The sequence below is a fragment of the Amblyraja radiata genome, chromosome 1 (assembly GCF_010909765.2).
Source record: "Amblyraja radiata isolate CabotCenter1 chromosome 1, sAmbRad1.1.pri, whole genome shotgun sequence".
Taxonomy (NCBI): Eukaryota; Metazoa; Chordata; class Chondrichthyes; order Rajiformes; family Rajidae; genus Amblyraja; species Amblyraja radiata.
In genome coordinates, this window is record NC_045956.1 from 161,917,156 (window position 1) to 161,945,154 (window position 27,999).

The following is a 27,999-nucleotide window of genomic DNA, read 5'->3' on the forward strand; positions in this document are numbered from 1 at the left end:
TTAACACCAGGTGCTATCCAACATCCTGAGCTGTCAACATTTCAAACAATATTACACAACCAAGTGTAATGGAAATGGAATGGAAATGCTCAATCAATAATTAGATTTTAAACTGCTGCAAAGATGTGTTTCTTTAATTTTTATTAACATTATACACATTCATGTGAGCATTAAAAGCTGTCTCCAAGCCAGGTATGGATTACATTTATAGGAAAGACTGAGAATTGAACTATTACAAAACACCAATTCAAGACAATACTATTAAAAATGAGACTGGAAAAATGGTCTCAGTAACTATGATCAAGGAGTGAAAAATCATTAACTGCCATATTTGAAGATTAGAAAAAAATACAAGCACTTTAAATTTTCAAACTTGAATGTACTTATAGGCAACACAGGTCAGATAGAACAACTTAGCTATAATTATGGAATCAATTTATTTTTAATCATCAAGTAAACATGCAACAATTTATCCTCTAGTTAATTGTATTCACAGCCAAGGAAAGAATTAGTGATTTGTGCACAGTTCTTTTTTAAATCACAGCAAAAGTGGGTTCTTGCTATTGAACACCAATGACAAAATTCCAAACTAGTTTAAGGCAAATAAGTGCAATGGTGGTTACAGCAGCCTGTTAAAAGTAAATTGAACAAAGGCAAATTGTATCCTTGGATTATGGTCCCCTGGTGAACCAAACTACACCCCATCAACTGAATGCAAAATGAAACGTGGTCATCTGACTACAAGTTATTAAATATTGTGGATCCTTCTTCCCCAGAACCAAGTGGGCAGCTCCTTTCAAATGCAACCCCCGACCATTTATTCCACTTTGGTCACAATACTACCGCTCAAGTGAAGAGCCACAAAGGGGTGAAGTGTTGCATAGATTATGATCAGCACAATTTAGTCCAGTGGTCCAAGTTAACAACCGATAGCTTCAAAAGTAAAAATGCTTTGTGGTGGTTCCCATTTTACAAATAGTTGGAAATAAATTGGTGGGTCTAAACATTCTTCCACTTGTTAATAGTGCAATGGTTCTTAAAGGCAAGCTCAAGTCTTCAGGGCTTGGGTTTCCTTCATGCGTATGTTCCTGGTAGGATAGGGAGGTAGCCATTCTCCTGTCGTCTGCAGGCGAGCACACAGATGCTGATCATGCCAAAGAGCTGAAAGAGGAAACAAGTTAAATGAATTGACATACTTTTGCCTGTACAAGCCAAATCTTGTTTAGCAGTATGCATGGGCCAAGACTAAAACAAATTAACTACCATCAGTATTTAACAGTTGTAAATAGCAAGTTGCAGGTGGTGCAACCAAAGGAGCTGCTTTCCCATTGCTCAAGTGAATCTAGGAATTTTATGTAGCGTTTATATCCTCTCCCAGTGACCACATGGAATACCCCTGCTTGCTGCTCCATTTTCTCCTGTTACTAACATGTACGACTTGGTAGGGCACTTGGTCACTAATTGCTCATATTGTGGTAATTATGTGGTAGAATTCAGGAATGCAGAGCGTGAAAGTTAGAGAGATGCAGGTGAAGTGGGAACTGTTTTGTTCTTAAACTCAATGAGGATAGTGGCCTGCATTGCAAAAACAAAACAACCTACCACACGAGTCTTTGGGAAATAGCAATATCCTAACTTCACCAATACAGGGTTTTCAGGCATTACCCATTTGTGCACAACAGCCAGCCTACCACTTCTGGATTTCCCTCAGAGCATCAATGTAGGTCAGTGCTAACAAGTCACCTGAATGATGAGAAATCCCAGGGTGGTCAGCATAACGTAGCTCAGAATAGATTCCAAGTTTTTCTCCAATTTGGACTCGCAGCCCTAGGACAGAAAACATTTAAAATCAATCAATCAAGCTAAAGAAAGGTAGTGTTGTTTCTAAAGAGTTTTATCCAACATAAATTTAATGCTAAAAGAGACAAAGGCCTGGAACTCAGCAAGTCAGGCAGCATCGCTGGAGAACATGGACAGGTGATGTTGACATCCTGACCTGGGTGTCAGAGGTTATGGAGAGAAAGCAGGAGAATGGGGTTAGGAGGGAGAGATAGATCAGCCATGATTGAATGGACTTATTCTGCTCCTATCACTTATGCTGATCTTATGATCTATCCATGTTCTCCTAGATGCTGCCTGACTTGCTGAGTTATTACAGCACTGTGTTTTTGTATGCTATCATCTGTAGTTCCTGGTTTCTACAAAAATGTAATGCTTTACTCTTGCCCAATTACCTCCAGTTCAGAAGGGTTCTTCTAGTCCTGGGTAGCCTACTACCTTTAAAAAATTTTTTTTAAAATTGGAATAGAGTGGATAAGGCAGCATCTCAGAATACAGATAGGTGACGTTTCGGTCTCGGTCCGAAATGTTGCCTAGCCATGTTCTCCAGAGATGCTGCTTGGCCCACCAAGTTACTCCAGCGCTGTCTTTTCTTGTAAACCATCAGCTGCAGTTGTTAGGTTCTCCATTTTATGATGTTCACTACCCATTCATCACCGGCTTGCCATCAGTATCTGGAGGATGAACCGCTTGCATTGACACAATATGAACAACTACCCGTCAGTCCATCCAATAAAAACTTGCTTCAAGTTGCACAGTTCACCTCCCTGCCTTAGTATTCTTGAAGGTTTAGTTAGTTTTTGTTAACAAAAATACTTTTGAACACTTTAAAAATAGTGACCAACAGCTGTCAGAATTAAAGGACGTTCCTTTAGAAAGGAGATGTGGTGACAATAGACAATAGGTGCAGGAGTAGGCCATTCGGCCCTTCGAGCCAGCACCGCCATTCAATGTGATCATGGCCGATCATCGCCAATCAGTACCCCGTTCCTGCCTTCTCCCCATATCCCCTGACTCCACTATTTTTAAGAGCCCTATCAAGCTCATTCTTGATAATATCCAGAGAATCGGCCTCCACTGCCCTCCGAGGCAGAGAATTCCAGGTGGGTGGTGAATCTGTGGAATTAATTGCCACAGAAGGCTGTGTAAGCCAAATCAATGGGCATTTTTAAGGCAGAAATAGATAGATTCTTGATTAGCATGGGGTTATGGGGAGAAGACAGGAGAATGGGGGTTAAGAGGGAAAGATAGATAAGCCATGATTGAATGGTGGAGTAGACTTGATAGGCTAAATGGCCTAATTCCACTCCCATCACTTATGAATACATGCACTTCTGTCAAATGGGACTATCCAGTGGGCAAAGAGCATCTCAGAACGTGTCTATTTATAGATACGCAAACTCATTTCCCCCAAAGTCCCCCCGAGAACAGAGTTCAGTTCTCAATGTAGATGTACAAGCATCTGCATTTTAATTTTCAGATAGCTCAAGTAACAGATTGTTCTGGGGACTAGCTGTTCACAGCTAGGATTAGCATGTAATGGTGGCGAGGAGATCGACCAAAGGGACAGATGAATGCACACGGACATGGATCACTTGATGGGGAAAATGAAAGATTAAACACTCAAGTACAATAAGCAACTGGAATGTTGATTTGAATAAAAGACAACTTGCTCAGGTTTAGGGACCCATCTGGAATATTGTGCACAGGTCTGATATCCCTACTGCAAGCAAATCATTCTGGTGTAGAGGGGCTGCAGCAGTGCTTAAGGCAACACTGGGCCTTCGTTTGAGAATAAAGCAAACCTCATTGAACAGAGATGGACAGATAAGGGAGTGCAGTTTCCTCATTGGGTTGACTGAAACCAGTCATTTAGGACTGTTATAATTTTTAGATGGTGGGAAATCAAGGCACAGAAACATAGAAAAATAGGTGCCAGAGTAGGCCATTCAATATGATCATGGCTGATCCGCTAAAATCAGTACCCCGTTCCTGCTTTTTCCCCCCATATCCCTTGATTCCTGTAGCCCTAATAAGAGCTAAATCTAACTCCCTCTTGAAAACATCCAGTGCATTGGACTCCACTGCCTTCTGTGGCAGAGAAATCCACAGATTCATAACTCTCTGGGTGAAGAAGTTTTCCTCATCTCAGCCGTAAATGGCCTAGCCCTTATACTTGAACTGTGACCCCTGGTTCTGGACTCCAACATCTGCAACATATTTTCTGCATCTAGCCTGGTCCAATCCTGTAAGAATTTTATATGTTTCTACAAGATCCCCTCACACTCTTTCTGAGTTCCAGTAAATGCACGCTAAGTCGACCCACTCTTTCGCCATGTCATCATTTGTCAGTTGCACCATCCTGGGAATTAACCTAATGAACCTACGCTGCACACCCTCAAAGCAATAATGTCCCTCCTCAAATTAGGAGACCAAAGTTGCACACAATACTCCAGGTGCATTCTCACCAGGGCCCTGTACAACTGCAGTAGGACCTCCTAATCTCAAATTCTCTCGCAATGAAGGCCAACATGCCATTAGCTGTCTTCACCGCCTGCTGTGCCTACATGCTTAATTTCAGTGACTAATGTACAAGCACACCCAGGTCTCATTGCACCCTCCCTTTTCCTAATCTGACACCATTCAAACATACACCAAGGCAATGATGCAAGTGCAGGAAAATATTATTGAAATAAAAGATTAGCTGCAATCTTATCAAATACTGCAGCAGCCACAAGGACATACAGGTATGGTTTACTGACTATTTCACAGATCAATATTCTGAGTATATATGCCACGTCATGAGGTATAGGAGTATTAAACCTTCCTACCCATAGTAAAAGACAAAGATAGCCCATGCTGCAAGGAAACTCTTCGTCCAAAATATGCATAATTAAGATGGTATTCTAAATACAATCCCTTTACTCCAATCTTATATCTACCTGGCAATAAGTGTGGCAAAAATAACTGAGAAAATACCAACAGGAAGTGTTAATTTGAAACCAGAAAATACTCGATTTGGACGTCATAGATTGCAAAATTATGGTGAGAGTAAATTACGTATGATAGACAGCAAGAGAAAACCAGCATTTTCATACAATCATGTTTTTTCAAATTGTAAATTGGGCCGATTCAAATAGATTCCTGCCAAGTTTAGCACCTCTTGTACCGTCACAGGAAGACTCTGGGACTAGCGACAAGATACAGATCTAAACTTCACTTTGATTGAACTCAAACTTTAAAATAAACTGTTCCCCACCCAAACCATTTTGTAATCGTAATTAATTTGTTAGCCAAGTATATTTTGCAACGTACATAGAAAAGCAGAGCATTAACCACATTAACAGTATTAGAAGCACTGCTGCAAATTCTGAAAGGTAAAGAGCCTGCAAATTTGACACCTACTCCAGTGTTGAGCAGCTCGGGTTGACTTGCATTGCCCGTGCAGTTGGTAAATTCAACCTTACAGCAGCTGATGGGTAGAGTCTTGTTTGCTTTGAACCACTCAGTTTTTTCCCAGTAGGTGAAGTTCAGAATTCCACAGCATGTCATCTGCAGGAAAAGATGGAAACATTAGGACTACTTTATTCTTCGTGCATTCAGAGCCAGAGTGCAGGTGTTCACAATTATACTTCACAGGTTCTAGGAGCAGAAATAGGCCATTCGGCCCTTTCAACCATGGCTGATCCATCTTACCTTGATTTACTACTGAATGCCAATATTTTTGTCCAGCCAAATGAATGGCCTGATCACACCAAGTTGGCCAGATGTCTAAAGTACCAGCATGTTGTGGTGCATTTATTCACATTTTTGGTGTTGTAGGCATGGAGATGGCCTGCTGATTACATGGAGATGCTTCTGACCTTCTGTCTCTCTACGAGAAGCAGGTTCTTGTGTTCTTCAACATGCAGTTGAGGGCATAGATACATTGCATAATAGTCACCCATCCGAATTGAAATACAGGGTACTAGCAAGAATGTCTTAAATTTGCACGAATCAAATTGGGTTTGTTTTTTTATTAAATGGAATTTAGAGTTGGTTTAGTTAAAGATGATCAGGCATTTAGAAACAGTGGAAAGACGTGAAACTGTAAGAAGGCCAGCAGGGCAGTCGTCAACAGGCAAGACCTTGGTTTCCATCTCATGGCAAGTGTGACCCGCATACCGTTTTGGCCTTGATGTATAATCCCCAAATGAGATGCAATGAATGAATAGAACTTCCCTCTACAACATTTATACAAAGCACTGGGTACATGACCAATGCGGGCAGTTGGAACATCTTATTGCCTGGGCAAGAGGGAGAATTTAGCTAATTTACTTCCACTGGTTATTTTACCAAGTTATGGTAGAGGCATCAGATTACATCCTCGTCAATATTTATCAGACATCACCTCTACTACCTGAGGAAATTTAGTACGTCTCCAGTGGCTCTTGGAAACGTTTACAGATGCATCATGTTAATAAATCACAGGAGCAGAAGTAGGCCATTCGCCCCATCAAGTCTATGCTGCCATTCATTCATGGCAGAGCTATAATTCCCTCTCAACCCCATTCTCCTGCCTTCTCCCCAAAATGGAGATTGACATCTTTACTAATGAAGATTGTCAATCTCCGCTTTAAAAATACTCAATGACTTGACCTCCACAGCCATCTGTGGCAATGAATTCCACAGATTCACCACCATCTGGCTAAAGAAACTCCCCCAAATCTCCATTCTAAAGGTGCGTCCTTTTATTCTGAGGCTGTGCCCTCTGATTCTAGACTCGCCCACTAGTGGAAACATCCACTTTATTCATGCCTTTCACTATTCGGTAATTTTCAATGAGGTTCCTCCCTCATCCTATGAAACTCCAGCGAGTACAGGCCCAGTGCCATCAAATGCTCATCATACTTTAACCCAATCCTCCCTGTTATCATTCTCAAAAACTTACTCTGGACCTTCTCCAAAGCCAGCACATCCTTCCTCAGAAATGGGGCCCAAAACCCAATACTCCAAATGCAGTCTGACCAGTGCCTTATAAAGCCACAGCATTACATCTTTATTTTTACATTCTAGTCCATTTGAAATAAATGCTAGCCTCCCTTACTGCATTTGCATCCCTTACTACTGATTCAATTTGCAAATTAACTTTTTGGGAATTCAGCACCAGCACTTCCAAGTCCCTTTGCGCCTCAGATTTTTGAATTCTTTCCCCATTTAGAAAATAGTCTACACCTTTATTCCTACTACCAGTATGCACGATTACACACTTTCCTAACCTGTCTTCCATCTGCCACTTTTTTTGCCCATTCTCCCAACCTGTCCGTCCTTCCGCAGACTTCTTCCTTCTCTACACTACTTGTCCGTCCGCCCATCTTCATATCATCTGCAAACCTAGCCACAAAGCATTCAATTCCCTCATCTAAACGATTGATAAACAATGTGAAGAGTAGCAGCCCCAGCACAGATCCCTGAAGAACTTATAGTCACCGGCAGACAACCAGAAAAAGCTCTCTTTAATCTCACTCTTTGCCTTCTGCCATCCAGCCAACCTTCTATGCATGCTAATATCTTCCCTCTGATACCATGGGTTCTCATCGTCTTCAGCAGCATCACATGCAGCACGTTGAAGGCCTTCTGAAAATTCAGGTGAATAACATCCACCGACTCCCCTTTGTCTATCCAGCTATTTACTTCCTCAAAGAATTCCATCAAATTCGCCAGGCAAGATTCCCCTTCACAAAATCATGCTGACTTCGGGCTATGTTATCATGTGCTTCTAAGTACTCGGAAATCTCATCAATCAACTTGAGCCAGCTCATTCCAAATGCCTCTATAGCCACCTTGACTTAGTAATTCTGACACATCTGATTTCATCTTCTCCGTCTCAAACTGCAGGTTGCATTTTTTCATATTATGGTCACTACTCCTAGGGGTTCCTTTACCTTCAGCTCCATAAGGAAACCCAGTTCATTCCACAGTCAGAATTGCCTTCCTAGTAGGCTTGACCACAAGCTACTCCAAACAGCCATCTCATAGGCACTCTACAAATTCTTTCTCTTGGGATCCAGTACCAACCTGATTTTCCCAATCGACCTGCATATTGAAATGTCCCATGGCATTATGTCATGATGTATGACAGCTTTGGTTGGGAACCTTTCTATCCAAGTCATGTTTTATACTCAAACCGGTCATTTGACAATTTACGAATAATGTAAACTACGTTATTATCTACACCTGGATGACAAACAGTGGAATTTTCACACAGAGAGTGGTGAATCTCTGGAATTCTCTGCCACAGAAGGTAGTTGAGGCCAGTTCATTGGCTATATTTAAGAGGGAGTTAGATGTGGCCCTTGTGGCTAAAGGGGGTATGGAGAGAAGGCAGGTACAGGATACCGAGTTGGATGATCAGCCGTGATCATATTGAAGGGCCGAATAGCCTACTCCTGCACCTATTTTCTATGTTTCTATTCTGCACCAACCCTGTGGCACACCATTGACATGCCTCCAAGTCATTAAAAATAACTTCACAGCTAACCTTTGACTCCTTCCTCCAAAGGAATTCAATTGGCCATCTCACCTTGGATTTTATATGATCCAACCTTCTAGATATCTCGGTTGCAGTGTCAAAGTATGTTATTAGTGTGTTTTACGATGCCAATCAGATTTATAATTTCTGCAACTCTCAATTATGTTTACTCCTGGTCAAGGCTCAGGAGAAATCCAGGATTAAGCGTTAGATGCACTTGCCTACATCTGCTTGCTAAGAGCTACTGTTAAATTTATCAAGAATTCAGAAAACCCCGTATAGTCTATATTTCAAAGAGTGATCATTTCTAGTTATTCTGGTTGAAAGAAAAAGTGCCATGTTGAAATGACATCAGTGACATGCTTGAAGGCAAAGGTGACTGAACAACACTGGGGCTTGAGAAGTGGCTTCCCCCACATCACCATTACGGTAGGACAAGATTGTTTGGTTGTACAGTTGTCCGATACCTTCATCTTTGGCATCAGGGTCACATGATGTTACCTACATAAAAATAAAGAATTTTCTCTCCCCTCCCCTTATCCCATTCCTAACATTGACTTAGCTTCAGCAAGACTTAATGCTGGATAGCAGCTCAATTGTAACCTTTAATTTAGTAATTCATTTGTGGCAAATGATAACTTTTCAACAATATAGGCAACCCTCATGTTTCAAGGAGTATGGGTGGGTTGAGTCCTAAAAATAGTCCATATCATGATTTGTAATGCAAAGCCATCTATGACTTTAGACGGGACACAGTGCGGAAACAGGACCTTTGGCCAACGAGTCCACAGCGATTATCTGGATGCTTTCAAGAGAGAGTTAGATAGAGCTCTTAAAGATAGTGTTAGGGGATATGGGGAGAAAGCAGGAACCAGGAACAGGGTACTGATTGTGGATGATCAGCCATGATCACAGTGAATGGCGGTGCTGGCTCGAAGGGCCGAATGTCCTACTCCTGCACCTGTTGTCTATTGCACATCAATCTCTTGTGTGGGACCTTGTCAAAGGCTTTTTGAAAGTCCAGATACACATCCACTGGCTCTCCCTTATCCATTCTACTTGTTACATCCTCAAAAAATTCCAGATTAGTCAAGCATGGTTTCCCCTTCATAAATCCATGCCGACTTGGACTGATTATGTCACTGCTTTCCAAATGGCTGCTATTACATCTTTCATAATCGACTCAAGCATCTTCCGCACTACCAATGTAAGGCTAACTGGTCGATAATTCCCTTTCTCTCTCCCTCCTTTATTAAAAAGTGGAGTTACATTGGCTGTTATTAACTCCATATTACCTGTGTCTGCAAGTAGTCCACAGCTCTGCTTTCTGCATTTTCCCCATTATATTTATCAAAGACAGCCACCATGGACTTATCCAAACCTTCATGGACCTGTGGGAATAAACAGTCAATTAATCTAATTTCTAACAAAATATGTGCACATTGAAGAAATCATTTATTTCCAATAATTGGAAGCACAGAAATCTTACTCTGGTATTGTTCCATGTTGACCTTCTTGCTAATTGGGAAATTAAAATAGATTCAAGGTAGGGCATAGTACATTTTAGATCCTCTGAGCAGATACGATAGTGCATTTAAGAGACTTTTAGTTTAGTTTCCATGTGCCTTTTAGATACTGTAGGCACATAGAAATGCAGGAAATGGATTATGTGCAGGTAAATAAGAATTGGTCTTGTTAAGCACAGACATTGTGGGCCAAAGGATCAGTTCCTGTGCTATATTGTATGGTGGAATACATTTGTTTGTGTTTTTTGTGTAAATGGTTTTGTTTGTTTAATTTTCCACTATGCCCATGACTAATTATACAAAAATCCTTGATTACTATTTTAAACCTTTGTTAGTTGTTAAACAAAAGCAGATTACCATCTGGCACTCAAGGTTGTCTCACTTTTTATTGATTTATTTTTAAATCAGCATTATCTCCAATTCGCAATATCCTGGAATCATCCAGTTTTGAATAAACTCCCTGAAGCTGCACAGCCTCCAAAATAGAGGGCTCTATTCTAAGCAGATTAAATTCTGAGCAGAATAAACATTCCCCATCCCAAGTGCAAGGAGGTTTCTCACCTAAGGCCTAAATGCCTTGGCTTCTTATTCCCAGACATGACCATGGTTTTCAAACTCCTCAGCTATTGAGAATTCTCTGCCACAGCAAGCAGTGGAGGCCAATTCACTGGATGTTTTCAAGAGAGTGTTAGATAAAGCTCTTAGGGCCAACGGAATATGGGAGAAAATAGGAACAGGGTACTGATTTTGAATGATCAACCATGATCATATTGAATGGCGGTGCTGGCTCGAAGGGCCAAATAGCCTACGCCTGCCCATATTTTCTATGTTTCTAAAATAAATTCACCTGTTGTCCTGCAAGAGTTTACGATCTCTCATTCTCCCAAACTTGGAGAAAATACAGGTCTACTCTGCGCAACTAAATGCAGAACTCTTCAATGCCCTTTGTCTAAGGCAAATACTATCTCTTGTATAATATTAAGACTGTGTACATAATCCAGTTGCAGAGTCACCAAGGCCCTATACAATTGTAATCGTAATGATTTCTCTCAAGGCCAACATATAATGGCCTTGAGGCTTCATGTCAACTTTTGAGTCGCAAACAAGAACTTTTCATGCATCTCACCAAGTTTCATTTCTGTTTTGAATTGAATACTTTATCAGCACCCTTATGTATGCAAGCAAAGAATTTCAAAGTTAAAGTATCCTGCGGCAGGTACTCCTTTATTCTTCTCCCCTTCCCTCCCCCCCCCCCCCCCCCACCACACCCTCACGGCAGTTCCCCCATGCCGGGTCCTCCATTGTTGTGCCCAATAGACGACCTTTTCATTCCTCCCAACACCTTCCCTCATACCTGTTCTTTCCTCATCCACTGAGAATAAATACATCCACCCTTTTACCACCTCCTGTTTTTACATTAGCACGTTTGAATAACTAGTTGGACCAGACAAATATCTTGAAGGTCACAAATAGCTGCTTTGCAACAAACCCAAATAAGCGGGTCCCTGCTGTATTTCGCAATCATCAAGATTTCATGCATTTTGCAGCCAAATTTTATTAAAGGAGAAATGTTATTAAAGGAGAATTAAAGGAGTAACAGCAGTCAGAAAAATGCTGTTATATTCATCTTTTAAGTACCTGTCTTCTGTAGATGAATCCCAGAACAAAGGCAGATACCTCTGCAGCAGAAATGACGAGGAGGATGAACAGAAACTAAAAATAAAAACACAACCAGTATTAGCAACATTCCTTACAGCTCTTGTCGAGTATTTACATCAAACAAATTCCATGCCTGGGATAGAAGCAAAGGCACCTCACCGAATTTGCCATTTGACAAGTTTATCCATTCCCTGTACAAATCCTACTTTTCACTCAGCTACCTCCAAGTTTTCTTACGCAGAGCAGCATAACGCACCAACATGGTGAGTGGCCTTTGAACTTTTTTCCCATGTATCCTAATAAATGTGACAACAAACCAGCACCAAATTTGGGCTGAAGCCACTGGTAAATAAACTATATTTTACCACTACAAATCAGATCAAGGCTTGGTTGTGCAGGCAATAGCAAGAGAGGTCCCAACGCCACCCTACTAGTTTTGTGGCCTTAATAATCAGTACGTGGGAACTAAATTTATTGGACCAAGTGATATTTTCTACCGTACTAGAATTAGATGGCCAGTATAGCTTACATTAGCATTGAAGTCAGATGGCAAGAATTGACAGCTTAATTGATCTGCAAATCTTGTCCAAGCCTCAGCCATGAAATAAATCCCTGCTATTTGCATAGTTGGATGTAATTGGAAGAGGGGGAACCCACCATGGTTTCACCGTCAATGTCAGTTTATTGTCACATGTACCAATTAAGGTACAAGTGAAATCTGAGTTACCATTCAGCCATACTAAATGACACCGCCACATAAAATAAAAGTTAACATGTACTTAAAATAACTAAACAGAAGAAAGGACAGACAGACTGTTGGCAGAGATAAAAATTAAAAGAGAGAAAAGCCAGTGAGGGGCAAGTCATCTTGTCAACCTAATATTTAATTTGTATAGGGAGGTTTCACGGCAGTAGGGTCACGACCCATGACCCGTACCGTTGCTACACTACGCCAAGTGGAGTACACGCGATGAACTGCAGGTAGGCACTTAGCATTGTTTCCAGCGTAGCGGGCCCGTTAAAACCCGCCGAAATTGTTAATTTTGTGCTGTAAATAATTATGGAAATCGGGATAAGCGTGAGAGACATTTTTGTATGTAAAACCCCACTTGAGAACCATGGGCGATTTTTAAATTTTACAGACAGATTTATCACTTCTGAAACTTGTTAGATGCGAAAGGAATCAAGAAAAAACACAAAAAATGCCTTGGTTGATGAAATGCAGTGAGCAAACGGCCAATGTTCGCCAAGCACTCTGGCTGTTGTTGTCCCTTCAGCTCTCGCTTCTCTTTACCTTCATTTCACTTCACTTTTGTAATTCTAAAGTTTGGTACATGTCTCTCACACTTACCCCGTCTTCCACAATTTTTTACAGCGCAAAAATTCAACATTTTGGCATTTTTTAACAGGTAGGAAAGTACACGTTTCTTGCATTAATAAATATACCGAAAGTTACGGATGTCCTCTAGATGGATTGAGCGGCTCCGTGCCTCAAGCCCTATGACCCAGTGACCTTACATGCAACCCCCCTATTAGCATTCACGTCTAGACTACACTCGTGTTTTGTTGACTTGTACTTAAATCACTCATCTGCATTTAGTACTCAAGTTCATCAGTCTTCTTCGCTCTCCAAGTTACTAAACAACATTTCCTTCACCTCAATGATAAATTTATCAGAAAGGAAATGGACTGATCAGTTTTAATGAACAAGATGGTTTCTTCATTTTTCAGTATGCCATTTAAGCAATTCAAACCACTTCCTATTCAGATTCAATGACTGTTTCAACTTTAGGTTGAGGGACACAAACTCCCAGAACAAAATTGAAAATCCCCAATTTCTTTAGTGCATCTGCTCAAGAATAGGCTTCCCATTCCAGGAGTTGAAGTGTCCTCCTTCAGGAAACATGGCTTCTATGCTGTAGGGAAGGATGCCCTCTCTTGCATTTTTTTGTTTCCCCACATGTACGCACCTACGTTACCCATCCTCCCCACACCCTCACCTTCCATCTCAGTTTCAACATAGAGGACATCATCCTTTGCCACTTCCAGCAAAATCCCACCACCAGCCAAATATTCCCCCTCGCCTCCTCACCCCACTTGATTCCAGTATCTGCCCGACAGTTTCCCCCCCCCCCAAGCATGGATTTTTGCTAAAGAAAAAAATAAATAAATTTGGGAAGCAAAGATCAACTCACCAATCCCAACCCACAGCGAGAATCTGTCAGAGTGGCACAACATCCAATGATTCCAATCAAAAACATCACAAGTGCTACGCCAATGATAATCATAGCTGGGAGCACAGTGTACTTGTCTTGAAAAAAGTGACTGTAGTTTTTCATGGTTGATAACAAGGTGGCTCCCACATAAGTGAGAACAGCTCCTGCAGCCTGCAAAACAAGAATATCGGCAATTAATTCAAAGTCATTAGTGATAGACACTAGACAAGTCCGATGAGAGTTCTGCAATACCCTCTCTTGCTAAACAGCATCTGCAGTTCCTTATTGCACAGAAGAAACACTAATTTGGTTTAATTGTTCAGGTGATGTGGCTAAACATTAAACACACAAGCGTACTAAGATGCATGTTACCATGAAAGTCATTGCATACATAACTGGAATACAGCACATGAACAGGGCATTCAGCCCAACGATCCCTGCACTGATCATAATACCAAATCAAGGTGACCTCATCCATCTGATGATGATCACATTCCCTCCATTTCATGCACAATCATGTGCCCAAGTGACTCTAACATCACTGGGCACAATTATGAGATGTGAATGGAAGTGAAGCAACAGATTGAATTAATAGAAGCTCAACTGAATGAGATTTTAAATTTGTGGTATTACAGAATCCAGATAGTGTTAATGTTAAGCATGCTGATGGAGATTTGCTCCAGATTACTCCAGTTGCCTGAAAAAGTTACTAGTGAACATACAAACAGGCTTGTGAATTAGCTCGTGATCCCACTCAATATTAAACCTTAAGGAATCCCACCTTCATGATAATTAGTGTACAATTGTCTGGTTTAATGCACACAAGCAGCATTATTATACTGTTGTCTCAAGATCTAGTTTAGGGTGTCTGACAGAATTGAAATTTTGCAAAATGAGGATGGTGGACAGGAATTATATTACAAGGTAGTTTGATTCAATTATTCACCGTAAATCAACAACTATCTGCCGGAGAGCATTTTGTGCTATACCCGGACCCTGTATCTGACTTTTACTCAGATAGGCACAGACACAAAATAAAACAGCTCGTAAGTCAGTAGCGAGTCTATCGAGCAAGTTGATTTATTGAAAGCAGCAACTGTGCATATTGGGAAAACACAGAGAGTACCCAAGTGTTCCAAAGATTCACAGTACTTTCAAAATTTTATATTTTCATAACACAATGATGATAGAATGGATCGACTGGGCTTGTATTCACTGGAATTTAGAAGTATGAGAGGGGATCGTATGGAAACGTATAAAATTTTTAAAGGGTTAGACAGGCTAGATGCAGCAAAAATGTTCCTGATGTTGGGAGAGTCCAGAATTAGGGGTCACAGTTTAAGAATAAGGGGAGGATATTTAGGACAGGAAAAACCTTTTTACCCAGAGAGTTGCGAATCTGTGGAATTCTCTGCCACAGAAGGCAGTGGAGCCAATTCACTGGATATTTTCAAGAGTTAGATTTGGCTCTTAGGGCTAAAGGAATCAAGGGATATGGGGGAAAAGCAGGATTGGGGTACTGATTTTCGATGATCAGCCACGATCATATTGAATGGTGGTGCTGGCTCGAAGGGCCAAATGGCCTACTCCTGCACCTATTTTTTTTTAAATATAATGTTTCTACAATGATTACATGGATTTGAAATAAATCATAATGATCAATGTCTCTATAATCTTTCATCTTTGTCTTTTCCCAGAATTATCTTTAACCATACGTTTCCTGTAACTTTGAAAACTCTGCCATACATTTAACAAATGGATACTGTAGATTGACTATGCATGTTAACCAATCACACATAGTTAGCATCATTAACCCCACCCCACTATAACGTTTATATTAGCACTTGCTTCTGGCACTACTCAGTTCGAGCAGCAGTTGGCATGTTCTGACATCTAACCATCCTTCATGCTGTTAAAGTTTAAGTGCTGATTAAAGATGATTTTGGATCACATAGCGTGTCTGGAGTTCGTCTACATGGAGTTGAGATTTGTAAATGTACGGAGATTTGATGGGATCAGTGTATTAAAAAAAAGCAAAAAAAAAAGCTGTTCGTTAACTTCTGGGAGACTTGCCCACAAAACAGTAACAAACAGCAGCTGTAATCTCCAACGGATAAGAACCTAGACAGAATTGCAAACACCTGTTCTCTTAACAGATACAGGTTGTATTAGTTTTAGCTTGCTTTTCAGCAGGTTGTATTAGTTTTAGCTATTTATAACCCTCAATATCCGCTTTAATTAGGCTAGCTATGTTGTGAAGTAAAGACATTGACACATTTATTACTGTCCTTACATTCTATGTTGCCCATTTCCCCCCATCATGCTTCCCCAGTATGCGAGCTCTAGGGTCAAACAGATTATAATCTACTCATCTTCCTTATAATTTTTCAAAATTTCCAACAATACCATCTTTTTGCAAGTAGCATTTTTAGGCATCCTGTGGCCACTTCACAAGATTGCTGACAATCGCCATTTTCGCTTTTTATAAGCAAAGCCATGAACATCCTCTTTTCCCAAGTCTTATATTCTACAATGACCATAAGTTTATTTTTTAGTGCAATATTGTATTCTTCCTGTTCTACTAAATGTTCCACAGCAGATTCAGTTTCATAAATTGACCAACATTTTAATTTCATTTATGAAAGTGGCAGGGTTTTGCCAATATTCTAAACTAGATTGTGTAATCAGATTAGCTGTACAATAGACAATAGGTGCAGGAGTAGGCCATTCGGCCCTTCGAGCCAGCACCGCCATTCAATGTGATCATGGCTGATCATCCCCAATCAGTACCCAATTGTGATATGCATTTGAGATCATATGCATTTTAAGACTCATATATAATTTAAACCATGGGAATTGTATACTCCAAGGCTGCATCATTTTGAATGCAGAAGGTTCCCTGGTATTGTTATTGTAAGCTTGAAGAATTATTGTTGATTTTACATCCTGCAATTGTGGGTTTCCTTTCTTGAAGTTTCTCGTCAACAACATGATTGCAGTCACATTGTTAAGGTGTGATTGAAACACAAATATGACAAGAGCAATTAGAAGCTACTTCATTCGCTTAAACTTAATAAATAGCCCCACTCCTGATTTGGGGGGGGGGGGGTAAATGGGTAAAGTTAGAGAGAAAGAATGAATAAACTGGTTGTAAATGGGGCATCAACAAATATCACCATCATCGTTAACGAGATGCTGGAAAGTTTCTGCACCAGTGTGGGGATCCCATGCAGATCGTTAACTATCACTGGGCATTTGGACAATGACAAGATAGCTTGTAGACGTCACGTTGGTTTCAAATAAAATGTTGGAGCACAAAGGTGAAAAACGACACGGTCGTCTTCCTTCAGAAAGAGGCAAAAGTGAAACTGAACAAGTTGCATGAAGGAGAGAGTGGTGGAGGGCAAAGGCAGTATCTGTAACAAGTGATAACCAAGTAACAAGTGGTTTGCTAATTGCAGCTGACTTGTCTGGAGATGCAGACAGAAAGATAAAGGAGAAAGAGAGATCCACATAATTGCAGGAAATTTGCTAGCAGGTGCAGAAAGAATGTAGTTATCACGTTAATAATGACTTTTCCTCAAAACTGGTTGGTTCTCAAACTGAAAAAGTCTTTTATTGGAAATAGTTGAATTTAAAGTCCCTGGGGTCGTGGTACAGTTAGAAGATGAACCGCTGTTGAAATCTCAATTTGGCACGTTTTAAGTGGCCAAAGTAGGACGTATAATCCACTAGGTAACTTGAACATAAGGTAATTCTGCAAAGCAGTCACCCAATTCTTTGCATACCCTTAACCTTGGCCATAAAAAAAAATAACAAGACCACATTACGAACTTGGAATGCAATTGTCTAATAGACCTTGGTACAATTTAGGCTTGTTTACAGCACCAATCAGTGGAATTCAAGTTTCGGCAACAGGTAATCATAGAATTTGTAGAGTAATGACTAGTCTTGTTTATATACAAATTTGTGATAACACAATTTCTACTTTTTATGAATTTGCAAAGCCATTACACACTTCAGCCTGGTCAAGATTTCCTTCAAGCAAAAATCCCACTTCGAGGAAGAGAATTTCTGATGAATAACAGGATGACTCTCGGCTCAAGTTGGTAGGTAAAAGGGTTTCTATCATGCGACTATGACAATGTTAGCTTTGAGATGCCAATCAGCCACCTTAAAGTTACAATTCTTCCTTGGTTCTGGTTATGACCTCCAGTTAACTTTAACCCATCATTTAGTTATATTGTCAGTGCCACTTTAGTTGTAACAGGGTCAAGACCTGGCTGCCTTGTTCATTCCTACCACTCCCCTCTTCCAACATCCACAGTCAATTCTAGTATCCACAATCCCATTAGGTCTGAAGGGTCTCGACCCCAAACATCAGCCATTCCATCTCTCCAGAGATACTGCCTGTCTCGCTGAGTTACTCCAGCTTTTTGTGTCTATGTCCCATTAGGTACATTGTTAGTTTATTCCATGCTTTGCGCTAGTCAATGTGGTTGTTGCAATAATTGCCAAGAACTGGGGTGTACTCGAAAGTACAAAATCAAAATTATTCATGTTGCACATGCAAGTTTGCTTTGTTGTCTGTGACCCAATTGGAAGATGATTGCATATGGTTGGTTTCTGGTATAGGGAGGTTTCACGGCAGTCCGGTCACGACCCATGACCCGTACTGTTGCTACGCTACGCCAAATGGAGTACACGCGATGAACTGCAGGTAAGCACTGACCATTATTTCCAGCGTAGCAGGCCCGTTAAAACCCGCCAAAATTTTTGCGTTGTAAATAATTATGGAAATCAGGATAAGTGTGTGAGACATTTAGCCTACTTCAGAATTCCAAAAGTGAGGAGAAATGACGGTAGATAAAAACGAGAGCTGAAGGGACAACAGCCAGAGTGCTTGGCGAACATTGGCCGTTTGCTCACTGCATTTCATCAACAGTAAGGCATTATTTGTGTTTTTTCTTGATTCCTTTGGCATCTAAAAAGTTTCAGAAGTGATAAATCTGGCTGTAAAATTTTTAAATCGCCCATGATTCTCAAGTGGGTTTTTACATACAAAAAAGAAAACGCCTCTGAAGCAAAATTTACAGCCACATTTATCACCTGAGACTTTTTAGATACCAAAGGAATCAAGAAAAACCACAATTAATGCCTTGCTGTTGATGAAATGCAGTGAGCAAACGCGATAATTCCCAATATTTTCAATTCCGATATCTGCACAGCCAATGTTTACCAAGCACTTTAGCTGTTGTTGTCCCTTCAGCTCTCGCTTCTCTTTACCTTCATTTCGCTTCACGTTTGGAATTCTGAAGTTGGGTACATGTCTCTCACACTTACCCCGACTTCCACAATTTTTTACAACGCAGAAATTCAACATTTTGGCAGTTTTTAAACAGGTAGGAAAGTACGCGTTTCTTGCATTAATAACATATACCGGAAGTTACGGATGTCCTCCAGATGGATTGAGCGGCTCCATGCGTCAAGCCCTTTGACCCAGTGACCTTACCTGCAACCCCCCTATAATCACAATTCCTTTGGCAAGTGAAGTATTGAAGGCCACGCTAATAATCCATATTGAAAGTGCAAAAAATGTGATATTCCATCACTCCTTCAAATAGGAGCAATGATTTCGTAGGCTTCATATATTTCAACTAATTCCTGTCTAATTATTGTTTTTAAGACTAGAGAATGAAGACCTCATTCAGCTTTCATACTCTTACCAAAGTTGTTTTTTGGCTGAAAGAACAATGTTGGCTCTACTTGCGGAAGGAAGCTGATTCTGAAACAGTTGATGCAAGCCTAATCTAAATATATGCTTTCAAACTCTGTTCCGACCTTCAAGAAATTTCACTGTGAAATTCACAAGAGGCATAGTTGCCGTCTCAGTGCCAGAGACTCAGTTTCAATCCTCACCTCAAGCGCTGCCTGTGGAGTCCGCATGGTCTCCCAGTGACCAGCTGAGTTTCCCCCAGGTGCTCCAGTTTCCTCCCACATCCCAAAGATGTGAGGGTTTTGTCAGTTAATTGGCCTCTAAATTGCCCCAAGTGTGTAGGGAATGGATGCAAACGTGGGATAATAGTGCAAATTGTGATTGATGGTTGGTGTGGATTTTGTGGGCTAAAGGGCCCATTTCTATGCTGTATTGTTGTGGGGGATTTATGGTGTTGAAGATCAGCAATTTTTAAATGAGGTAGGTAATGGTCATTATTCCCCAAACTTGTACCATCACTGCTAGAATTTTCAACTGTTGATTCCAACACTTCAGCAAAATCTAGACTGCTAACTGACTTCCTTGTTCGGAGAGATTGTGCAAGAAATATTTTAGGACGGTAATTTACTAAATTGAATCACATTTCCCAAAAATTCATCATGCCTGTTCCCCCCTATCATTCCTCGGAGGAGAAACTGAAGTGCTACAAGCTTGTGCTCGACTAGTCCTGCCACTTGTGAGTGTGTAGATATTTCTTTAGAGACAAGACGAGGTGCGGGAATCTCTAGCTAAACCTACTGGAGGAACTCTGGTCAGGCAGCATCTATGGAGGGGAATGGTCAGTCAGTGCTTTGAATTTTCTATACCCGAAACATTCAACCCAACAGAGGTGCAGCCTGATTAGAGTTTCTTTAACCAGTGTTTGCACTTATCTTTGTTATGGCTTGGAGAGAAAGAAAAAAACATATTATGTCATCACTCACTAAAACCGATTCCATTACCAAGAAAAGTAAACTGAACACCTTTTGATAGTTCAAAAACTGCCAAAAAACAATGGTTAGATAAGAAATTTACTAGGCTGCATATTTATTTCTGGTGCTAAGTGAGTGGAGTCATGGCCGGAGGTACACAAAAATGCTGGAGAAACTCAGCGGGTGCAGCAGCATCTATGGAGCAAAGGTTGATGGAAGGATAAGGGGGAAATCTTTTAGGACCGAGATGAGAAAAACATTTTTCACACAGAGTGGTGAATCTCTGGAATTCTCTGCCACAGAAGGTAGTTGAGGCCAGTTCATTGGCTATATTTAAGAGGGAGTTAGATGTGGCCCTTGTGGCTAAAGGGATCAGGGGGTATGGAGAGAAGGCAGGTACAGGATTCTGAGTTGGATAATCAGCCATGATCATATTGAATGGCGGTGCAGGCTCGAAGGGCCGAATGGCCTACTCCTGCACCTATTTTCTATGTTTCTATGAAATAGGCAACGTTTCGGGCCGAAACCCTTCTTCAGACAAGTTTCTGGGCACTCACATTTCAGAAGACCTCACATGGTCCACAAACACCGCCGCGCTGGTCAAGAAGGCACAGCAACGACTGTTCTTCCTGAGGACATTAAAAAAGACTGGTCTGCCCCAACAGCTGCTGACAACGTTCTACCGCTGCACCACAGAGAGCATACTAACGTATGGCATCTCTGTGTGGTATCTCAGCTGCACGGAGGCGGAGAGGAGAGCTCTTCAGCGCGTCGTCAACAGAGCGCAGAGGATCATCGGAACAGAGCTACCAGCCTTGGAGGGCATCTACCACACGCGGTGCCTCAGGAAGGCCCTCAGCATCCATAAGGACTCATCACACCCCTGCCACAGTCTGTTTCAACTACTTCCCTCCGGCAGACGTTACAAGGCCTTCTACGCCCGAACCTCCAGACTCAGGAACAGTTTCATCCCAAGAGCTATAGCGGCTCTGAACCGGCCCTAATGAGTGCCCCCCCACCCACCCCCTTTGGACAGTCTCCCTCAGATGGTCACGTCAATCAATTCAGCTTGTTTATTTATGTATTGTATTTATTTACCTTTCCTGGACATCAGTGGAGCTGCACACTAAATCTCGTTGCACTGACGTGCAATGACAATAAAAGATATATTATTATTATTATCTAGTTTCCAAATTAACATACTTCCTGTTCGAATGGAAACTGATCGTCATAGTGTCTTTGCATAGTTGAACAAATTGTGTTTTAACTTTAAACACCGTTCCTTGCACCAGACATACAAGGAAGGTTTTAAGGCAGATGACACAAAGTGCTGGAGCGAAGAATGTCCTCAGTCTGAAGAAGGGTTCCGACACAAAATGTCACCCATCCTTTTTCTCCAGAAGAGCTGCCTGACCCGCTGAGTTACTGCAGCATTTTGTGTCCACCTTCAGTATAAACCAGCATCTGCAGTTCCTGCCTACACAACATTTTACGGTAGCCAGTTACAGAAATAGTTGAATAGAGGCCAATATTTAAATAACTTTCATCGTGGTGTTACCATCACAAGGTGATTGGTTTTGTTGTTTGAGAAAGACGTGTTCATATTAGCAGGCAACAAGTTGGCAGCAGATCAAAACCATTACACGGATTTAGATTGTTTAAGTCTCACTCCAGCACATGAAGTAAATAAGACGCATGAATATTTCTGCTTTTAACAAAAAAAACAAAAACAAAAAAAATAAATAATCAGCCAACTCATTTTATTGCATCTTAGCGAGCCACGGGCAAGGTACCAGAAGAATGGAGGATAGTCAATGTTATTCCTTTATTTAAGGGCAACAGGGATAAGCCAGGTCAGTGAGATTTACACAGTGGCAAGGAAATTATTGGAGCTATGCCAAGGGACAGGATTCATGTACACTTGGAAAGGTAGCTGGTTATGGATAGTCAGATGATCAGGGATAGTCAGCATGGCTTTGTGCAGGAAGATCTGAGAAATCTGATCAGAGTTTTGAGTAGAGAGACATAAAAAGCTGGAGTAACTCAGCAGGATAGGCAGCATCTCTGGAGAGAACGAATGGGTGACGTTTCGGGTCAAGACCCATCTTCATAGTATACAAACTTAAAGCACACGTTATTGGGGGTTCAGTATTGATGTGGATAGAGAACTGGCCGGCAGACAGGAAGCAAAGAGTAGGAGTAAACGGGTCCTTTTCACAATGGCAGGCAGTGACTAGTGGGGTACCGCAAGGCTCAGTGCAGGGACCCCAGCTATTTACAATATATATTAATTATTTGGACGAGGGAATTGAATGCAACATCTCCCAGTTTGCGGATGACACGAAGCTGGGGGGCAGTGTTAGCTGTGAGGAGGATGCTAGGAGGCTGCAAGGTGACTTGGATAGGCTGGGTGAGTGGGCAAAGGCATGGCAGATACAGTATAATGTGGATAAATGTGAGGTTATCCACTTTGGTGGCAAAAACAGGAAAGTAGACTATTATCTGAATGGTGGCCGATTAGGAAAGGGGGAGATGCAACGAGACCTGGGTGTCACGGTACACCAGTCATTGAAAGTAGGCATGTAGGTGCAGCAGGCAGTGAAGAACGCGAATGGTATGTTAGCTTTCATAGCAAAAGGATTTGAGTATAGGAGCAGGGAGGTTCTACTGCAGTTGTACAGGGTCTTGGTGAGACCACAGTTTTGTGCATACAGTTTTGGTCTCCTAATCTGAGGAAAGACATTCTTGCCATAGAGGGAGTACAGAGAAGGTTCACCAGACTGATTCCTGGGATGTCAGGACTTTCATATGAAGAAAGACTGGATAGACTCGGCTTGTACTCGCTAGAATTTAGAAAATTGAGGGGAGATCTTATAGAAACTTACAAAATTCTTAAGGGGTTGGACAGGCTAGATGCAGGAAGATTGTTCCCGATGTTGGGGAAGTCCAGAACAAGGGGTCACAGTTTAAGGATAAGGGGGAAATCTTTTAGGACCGAGATGAGGAAAACTTTTTTCACACAGAGAGTGGTGAATCTCTGGAATTCTCTCCTCCAGAAGGTAGTTGAGGCCAGTTCATTGGCTATATTTAAGAGGGAGTTAGATGTTGCCCTTGTGGCTAAAGGGATCAGGGGGTATGGAGAGAAGGCAGGTACAGGATACTGAGTTGGATGATCAGCCATGATCATATTGAATGGCGGTGCAGGCTCGAAGGGCCGAATGGCCTACTCCTGCACCTATATTCTATGTTTCTATGTTTCAGTTTTGAGTAGATGACCAAGAAGATTGACAGGGCAATAGACATTGTCTATGGAGACTTGAAGGCATTTGACAAGGTGTAGCATGGTGGTTTAAGGCAGATCCGATCCAAGGCAACCTCACTAGATCCAAAATTGAGTGGATGATAGGAGGTAGCCCCTTTTCCCATTTACCAAAGTGATTGGTACTGCAATCTTCGCCATTTACGATACATATGTATGACTTGGATACATGATATACAATTAATAATTTGGCAAATTAAAATTGCCATTGTGGATAGTGAGATCAGATGGAAAATTGGGTAGAGAATTGCTTAAGTAATTTAATCCTGTCAAATAGTTTAGTGATAACCTGAGGAAACAGGCCATTCGGCCCACCGAGTCTGTACTGACCATCCTCGCACATTATCACCCTACACACACACACAAGGAACAATTTTACATATACACCAAGCCAATTAACCTTCAAATCTGTTGTTTTTTGGAGTGTGGGAGGAGACCAAAGATGTCAGAGAAAACCCACGCAGATCATGGAGAAAAGGTACAAACTGTACAGACAAGCACCTGTAGTCAGGATCGAACCCGGGACTCTGGAGCAATAAGGCAATAGCTCACCCGTGACGCCACCGTACAAGTTATGCATTTTGGAAATGTACAGTTTAGTGGATCAGACATGTACAGTAAATGGCAAGGTCAAAGAAAAGCTGATGAACAGAGGGATCATGGGTTCATGTTCATACTTTACTAATAGCAGCAGCACTGGCAAAAAGTACAGTAAAGGTGGCTGACAAAGGCACATATAAGAGAATACTAAAGTTAAGACATGATGTTGCAACTTTACAAAATACTCATTATACCATATTTGGAGTATTACATGCGGTTCTAGTCACAAAGTAATAGGAAGTATGTTGTGCTAACAAACTAAGAGGAGACTCACCAGGATGTTGCTTGGGTTGGATGTCTTTGGTTGGGGAGGGATTGGATAAGCTAGTTTTGGTTTCCCTGGAGTAAAAGATCAGGTAGTGACACGTGTATAGAAAAGTCATACGAGGCATAGAGAGGGTATAGAGTCTAAATCTATCCTCTCCCCTCCACCGAAGGGGTATATATAAAAAAAAGAAAGCATGGGGTTTGGAGGGAATCTTAAAGGAAAGATTTTAAAGTACGATTGCTATCTGAAACCTTCTGCCATAAAGAGATACTTGTTTAAGAGACATTTAGATAGGCAATTAAATATGCAAAGTATAGAGAGAGACTGAAGTAGTGAGATTGGTGTAGATGGGCATGCAAGGCCGACATTGACAAGCAAACTGAAGGGCCCCAATTCTTGGCTGTACACTCTAATGCATTAGGAGGTAGAGATCTTTGATCTAATGATGCAGCAGAAAAACCGGCCCTTCGGCAACTGCTTCTGGTTCAGTATCGAACCAGAGGCAGCAGCTCTACTAGCTGTGTCACCATAATTTGAATAACATTTTTTAGTCCCTTCTAGTTTTAACCCGACAAATTTGAATAGAAAACAGTTCTGGTGGAGCAACATCGGTGGAGAACATGGATAGGTGACATTTCAAGTCAGGACCTTTCTTCAGAGTGATAAATGGTCCCAACCCACACTTATCCACATTCTCCAGTGATGCTGGCTGACCCACTAAGTTACTCCAGTATTGTGTATTTTTCTTTGATAAACCAGCACCTGCAGTTTCTTGCATCTCCAAATTTTAATAGAGTTGTATTGTGTTACCCAAAAGTCCAGTTGGAGACAAGGAATTGCAGATGCTGGTTAACAGAAAAGACAAAGCACTGCAGTAACTCGAGGCCACTCAGCATCCCTGGAGAACACAGCCAAGTGATGTACAGGTTTGTAGGTTAATTGGCTTGATAAAAATGTAAAATTGTCCAAGTTGACGATATGCAGAGTACTGCCCTGCCGACTACAAAATTCAGAAGGATGTCTCTGGGTGGATCAGTATGAAGAAGGGTGCCAACCTGAAACGTCACCTATACTATTCTCCAGGGATGCTGCCTAACCATCACACTGTCTATTTTCCCCTAGCAATTTAGACTGTACTCGTGTAATTGAATTGGTTTGGAGACATCACATTAAACACCACCTGCAAACCAAATTTAGAAGAGCAAAAGTAGTCACTAGTTCAAATTCATATTGTGATAATTTCACAACATTCTTTAAAAGACAAAGCAACTTTTTTTGTAAGTGTAATGGAATTTACCTAAATTAATAAAGTGAAAATTGGAGATGCTGGTGTCAAATCTAAATTACTGCGGTGTATTTTGCAATTGTAACCAGTGTACTTGTTGGAGTTGTACTAATCCAAGCAAGAGCATTCATTCTTGGTGCATTTGTAATGGGTGGGAAGGTTTCGGGCAACGTCATTCAACGCAGATGATCTGCTTAGAGCGCATGTGACTGTCTTAGTTTCTAGTCCAGTGATCATCCCAGTACATCCTTTTAATTTCTTTACTTTTCATTATACAAGCACTAGAAAGGCCAGCACATCCTACTCATGTTTACCAAGACAGTGAGCCTTCTTGAATGCTAAAGTCCTTCAGTGAAGGCACACCTATGATATTGTATAAGGAATTACAGGATTCAAACAGTCTGAAAACTCAGCTGATAATCCTTTACTGGGAATGTGTGGCACCAGTTGCAGGTCACTTTCCTGTAACACAGAACTGAACAACTTTTTAAAAAGTATATTAATTGGTTCAATACATTCAGCTCATCTTTAAACCACTTCACACTCTGTAGTCAAAATGCCACCCAATTTACTAGTGAATATGAACATCACTTATCTTCTCACTTCCCCAATTTAATTCCCTAAAGTAATTAAATGGAACTTCGGTTGATAAATACAGTTCTGCTCATCCTTTAACATATCAGAGTTTACAGCAACAATTCCACATTTCCTCTGGAGACAAACTGCAGATGCTGGAATCTTGAACAACGAGAGCGCTTGGAGAATACATGTCGGCAGCAACTGCGGAAGAAATGGACAAACTAATATTTCAAGTCAGATCAGGGGCAGCACAGTGACGCAACAGTGGAGCTGCTGCCTTATAGTGCCAGCGGCCCAGGTTCGATCCTGACTGTGTGCGTGTGTCTGTGTGGAGTTCGATCCTGTCTCGGGTGCTGTCTGTGTGGAGTTTGCACGGTCTCCATGTGACCACGTGGATTTCCTCCAGATGCTCTGGTTTCCTTATTGCAAGGTTGTAGGTTAATTGGCCTCTAACATGCCCCTAGCTTGTAGCGATTGGATGAGCAAGTGGGATAACAGAACCAGTGTGGACAGATCAATGTTCAACATGGACTCAGTGGGGCAAAGGTTTCCATGCTGTTTCTCCAAACCAAACTCTCTGAAGAGAATAGGAAATAGAGCCCCACCCCTTTTTTTCAAAGCTTTCACTCTCTACTCCAATTAGTCAAAATGATCCCAACCCAAAACATCATTTATCCAATCTCTCCAAAACTGCTGCCTGGTCACAGTTCCTCCAGCACCTATTTTTACTCTCCATTTCCCCTCGTTTCTCAAACAGCTGTCATATTTGCTAATAGCCAATCTAGAAAAACAATTCCAGAATATATACAGATCCAAGTTTGAGTTGCCTTCAAAACAGACATGGAACATTGTTTATTCTACTTGGAGAAAGGATATATTCCACTGTTCGACGCAGAGAGAAGGATCCGTCCTTGTTGAAAATGGGATTCCCGGTGACCCTGAGGAAAGTCATCTCAAGAGAGAAATGTTTTTGTTTTTTGTTTTTGGGTGGGGAGGGTCATGCGGTGTATTGTTACAAGTTTGTGTAAAAATACAAGTGTAGTTGAACCAGATGGCGTGAACCAAGAGCAGGCTCGGTCTCCAATGTCGGATCGTGTAGGGTCAATGGACGAAACACACCCCAAAGTCAGCATGCGGAGAGGCGAAACCTATCGGGTCCCGGGGAGTTTACGCAGCCGAGCCCTTGTCCATTTACAAGCCGGCGGCACACGCAGATGTCACCAGAAACACACACAAACAATTTATCGCTTACAAATACTCACCCAGAAAACAAGGCTGATGAAAAGGAGAAGGGTTTTGGAAGTTACCACACCGCAATCCATGTTAGATGAAGTCAAAACTCACGGAAACCCAGTAACTAGCGCGGAAACACAACCGCACTCCACACCCGACCTGACTTCTACTGAGGCTGTGCCTGTGCGTCCTTTTATTCCACTTCCCCCTTCGCTCGCCGCCGATGACAGCATTCACATCTGATGACATAAACGGCACATGACTGACCATCCCGTGT

General features: G+C 41.5%; 1 protein-coding gene across 1 annotated transcript; it reads right to left on the bottom strand.

The window, feature by feature from the left end:
* Window positions 1-118: 118 nt before the first annotated feature.
* On the bottom strand, window positions 119-27,999 carry LOC116981340 (tetraspanin-36-like). Its single transcript, XM_033034347.1, has 7 exons — window positions 27,752-27,999; window positions 13,731-13,922; window positions 11,515-11,589; window positions 9,646-9,741; window positions 5,245-5,391; window positions 1,744-1,827; window positions 119-1,161 (listed from the first exon to the last, which is right to left on the bottom strand). Exons 1-7 carry the CDS (start codon window positions 27,809-27,811, stop codon window positions 1,075-1,077), a joined length of 741 nt encoding a protein of 246 aa, XP_032890238.1. The 5' UTR covers window positions 27,812-27,999; the 3' UTR covers window positions 119-1,074.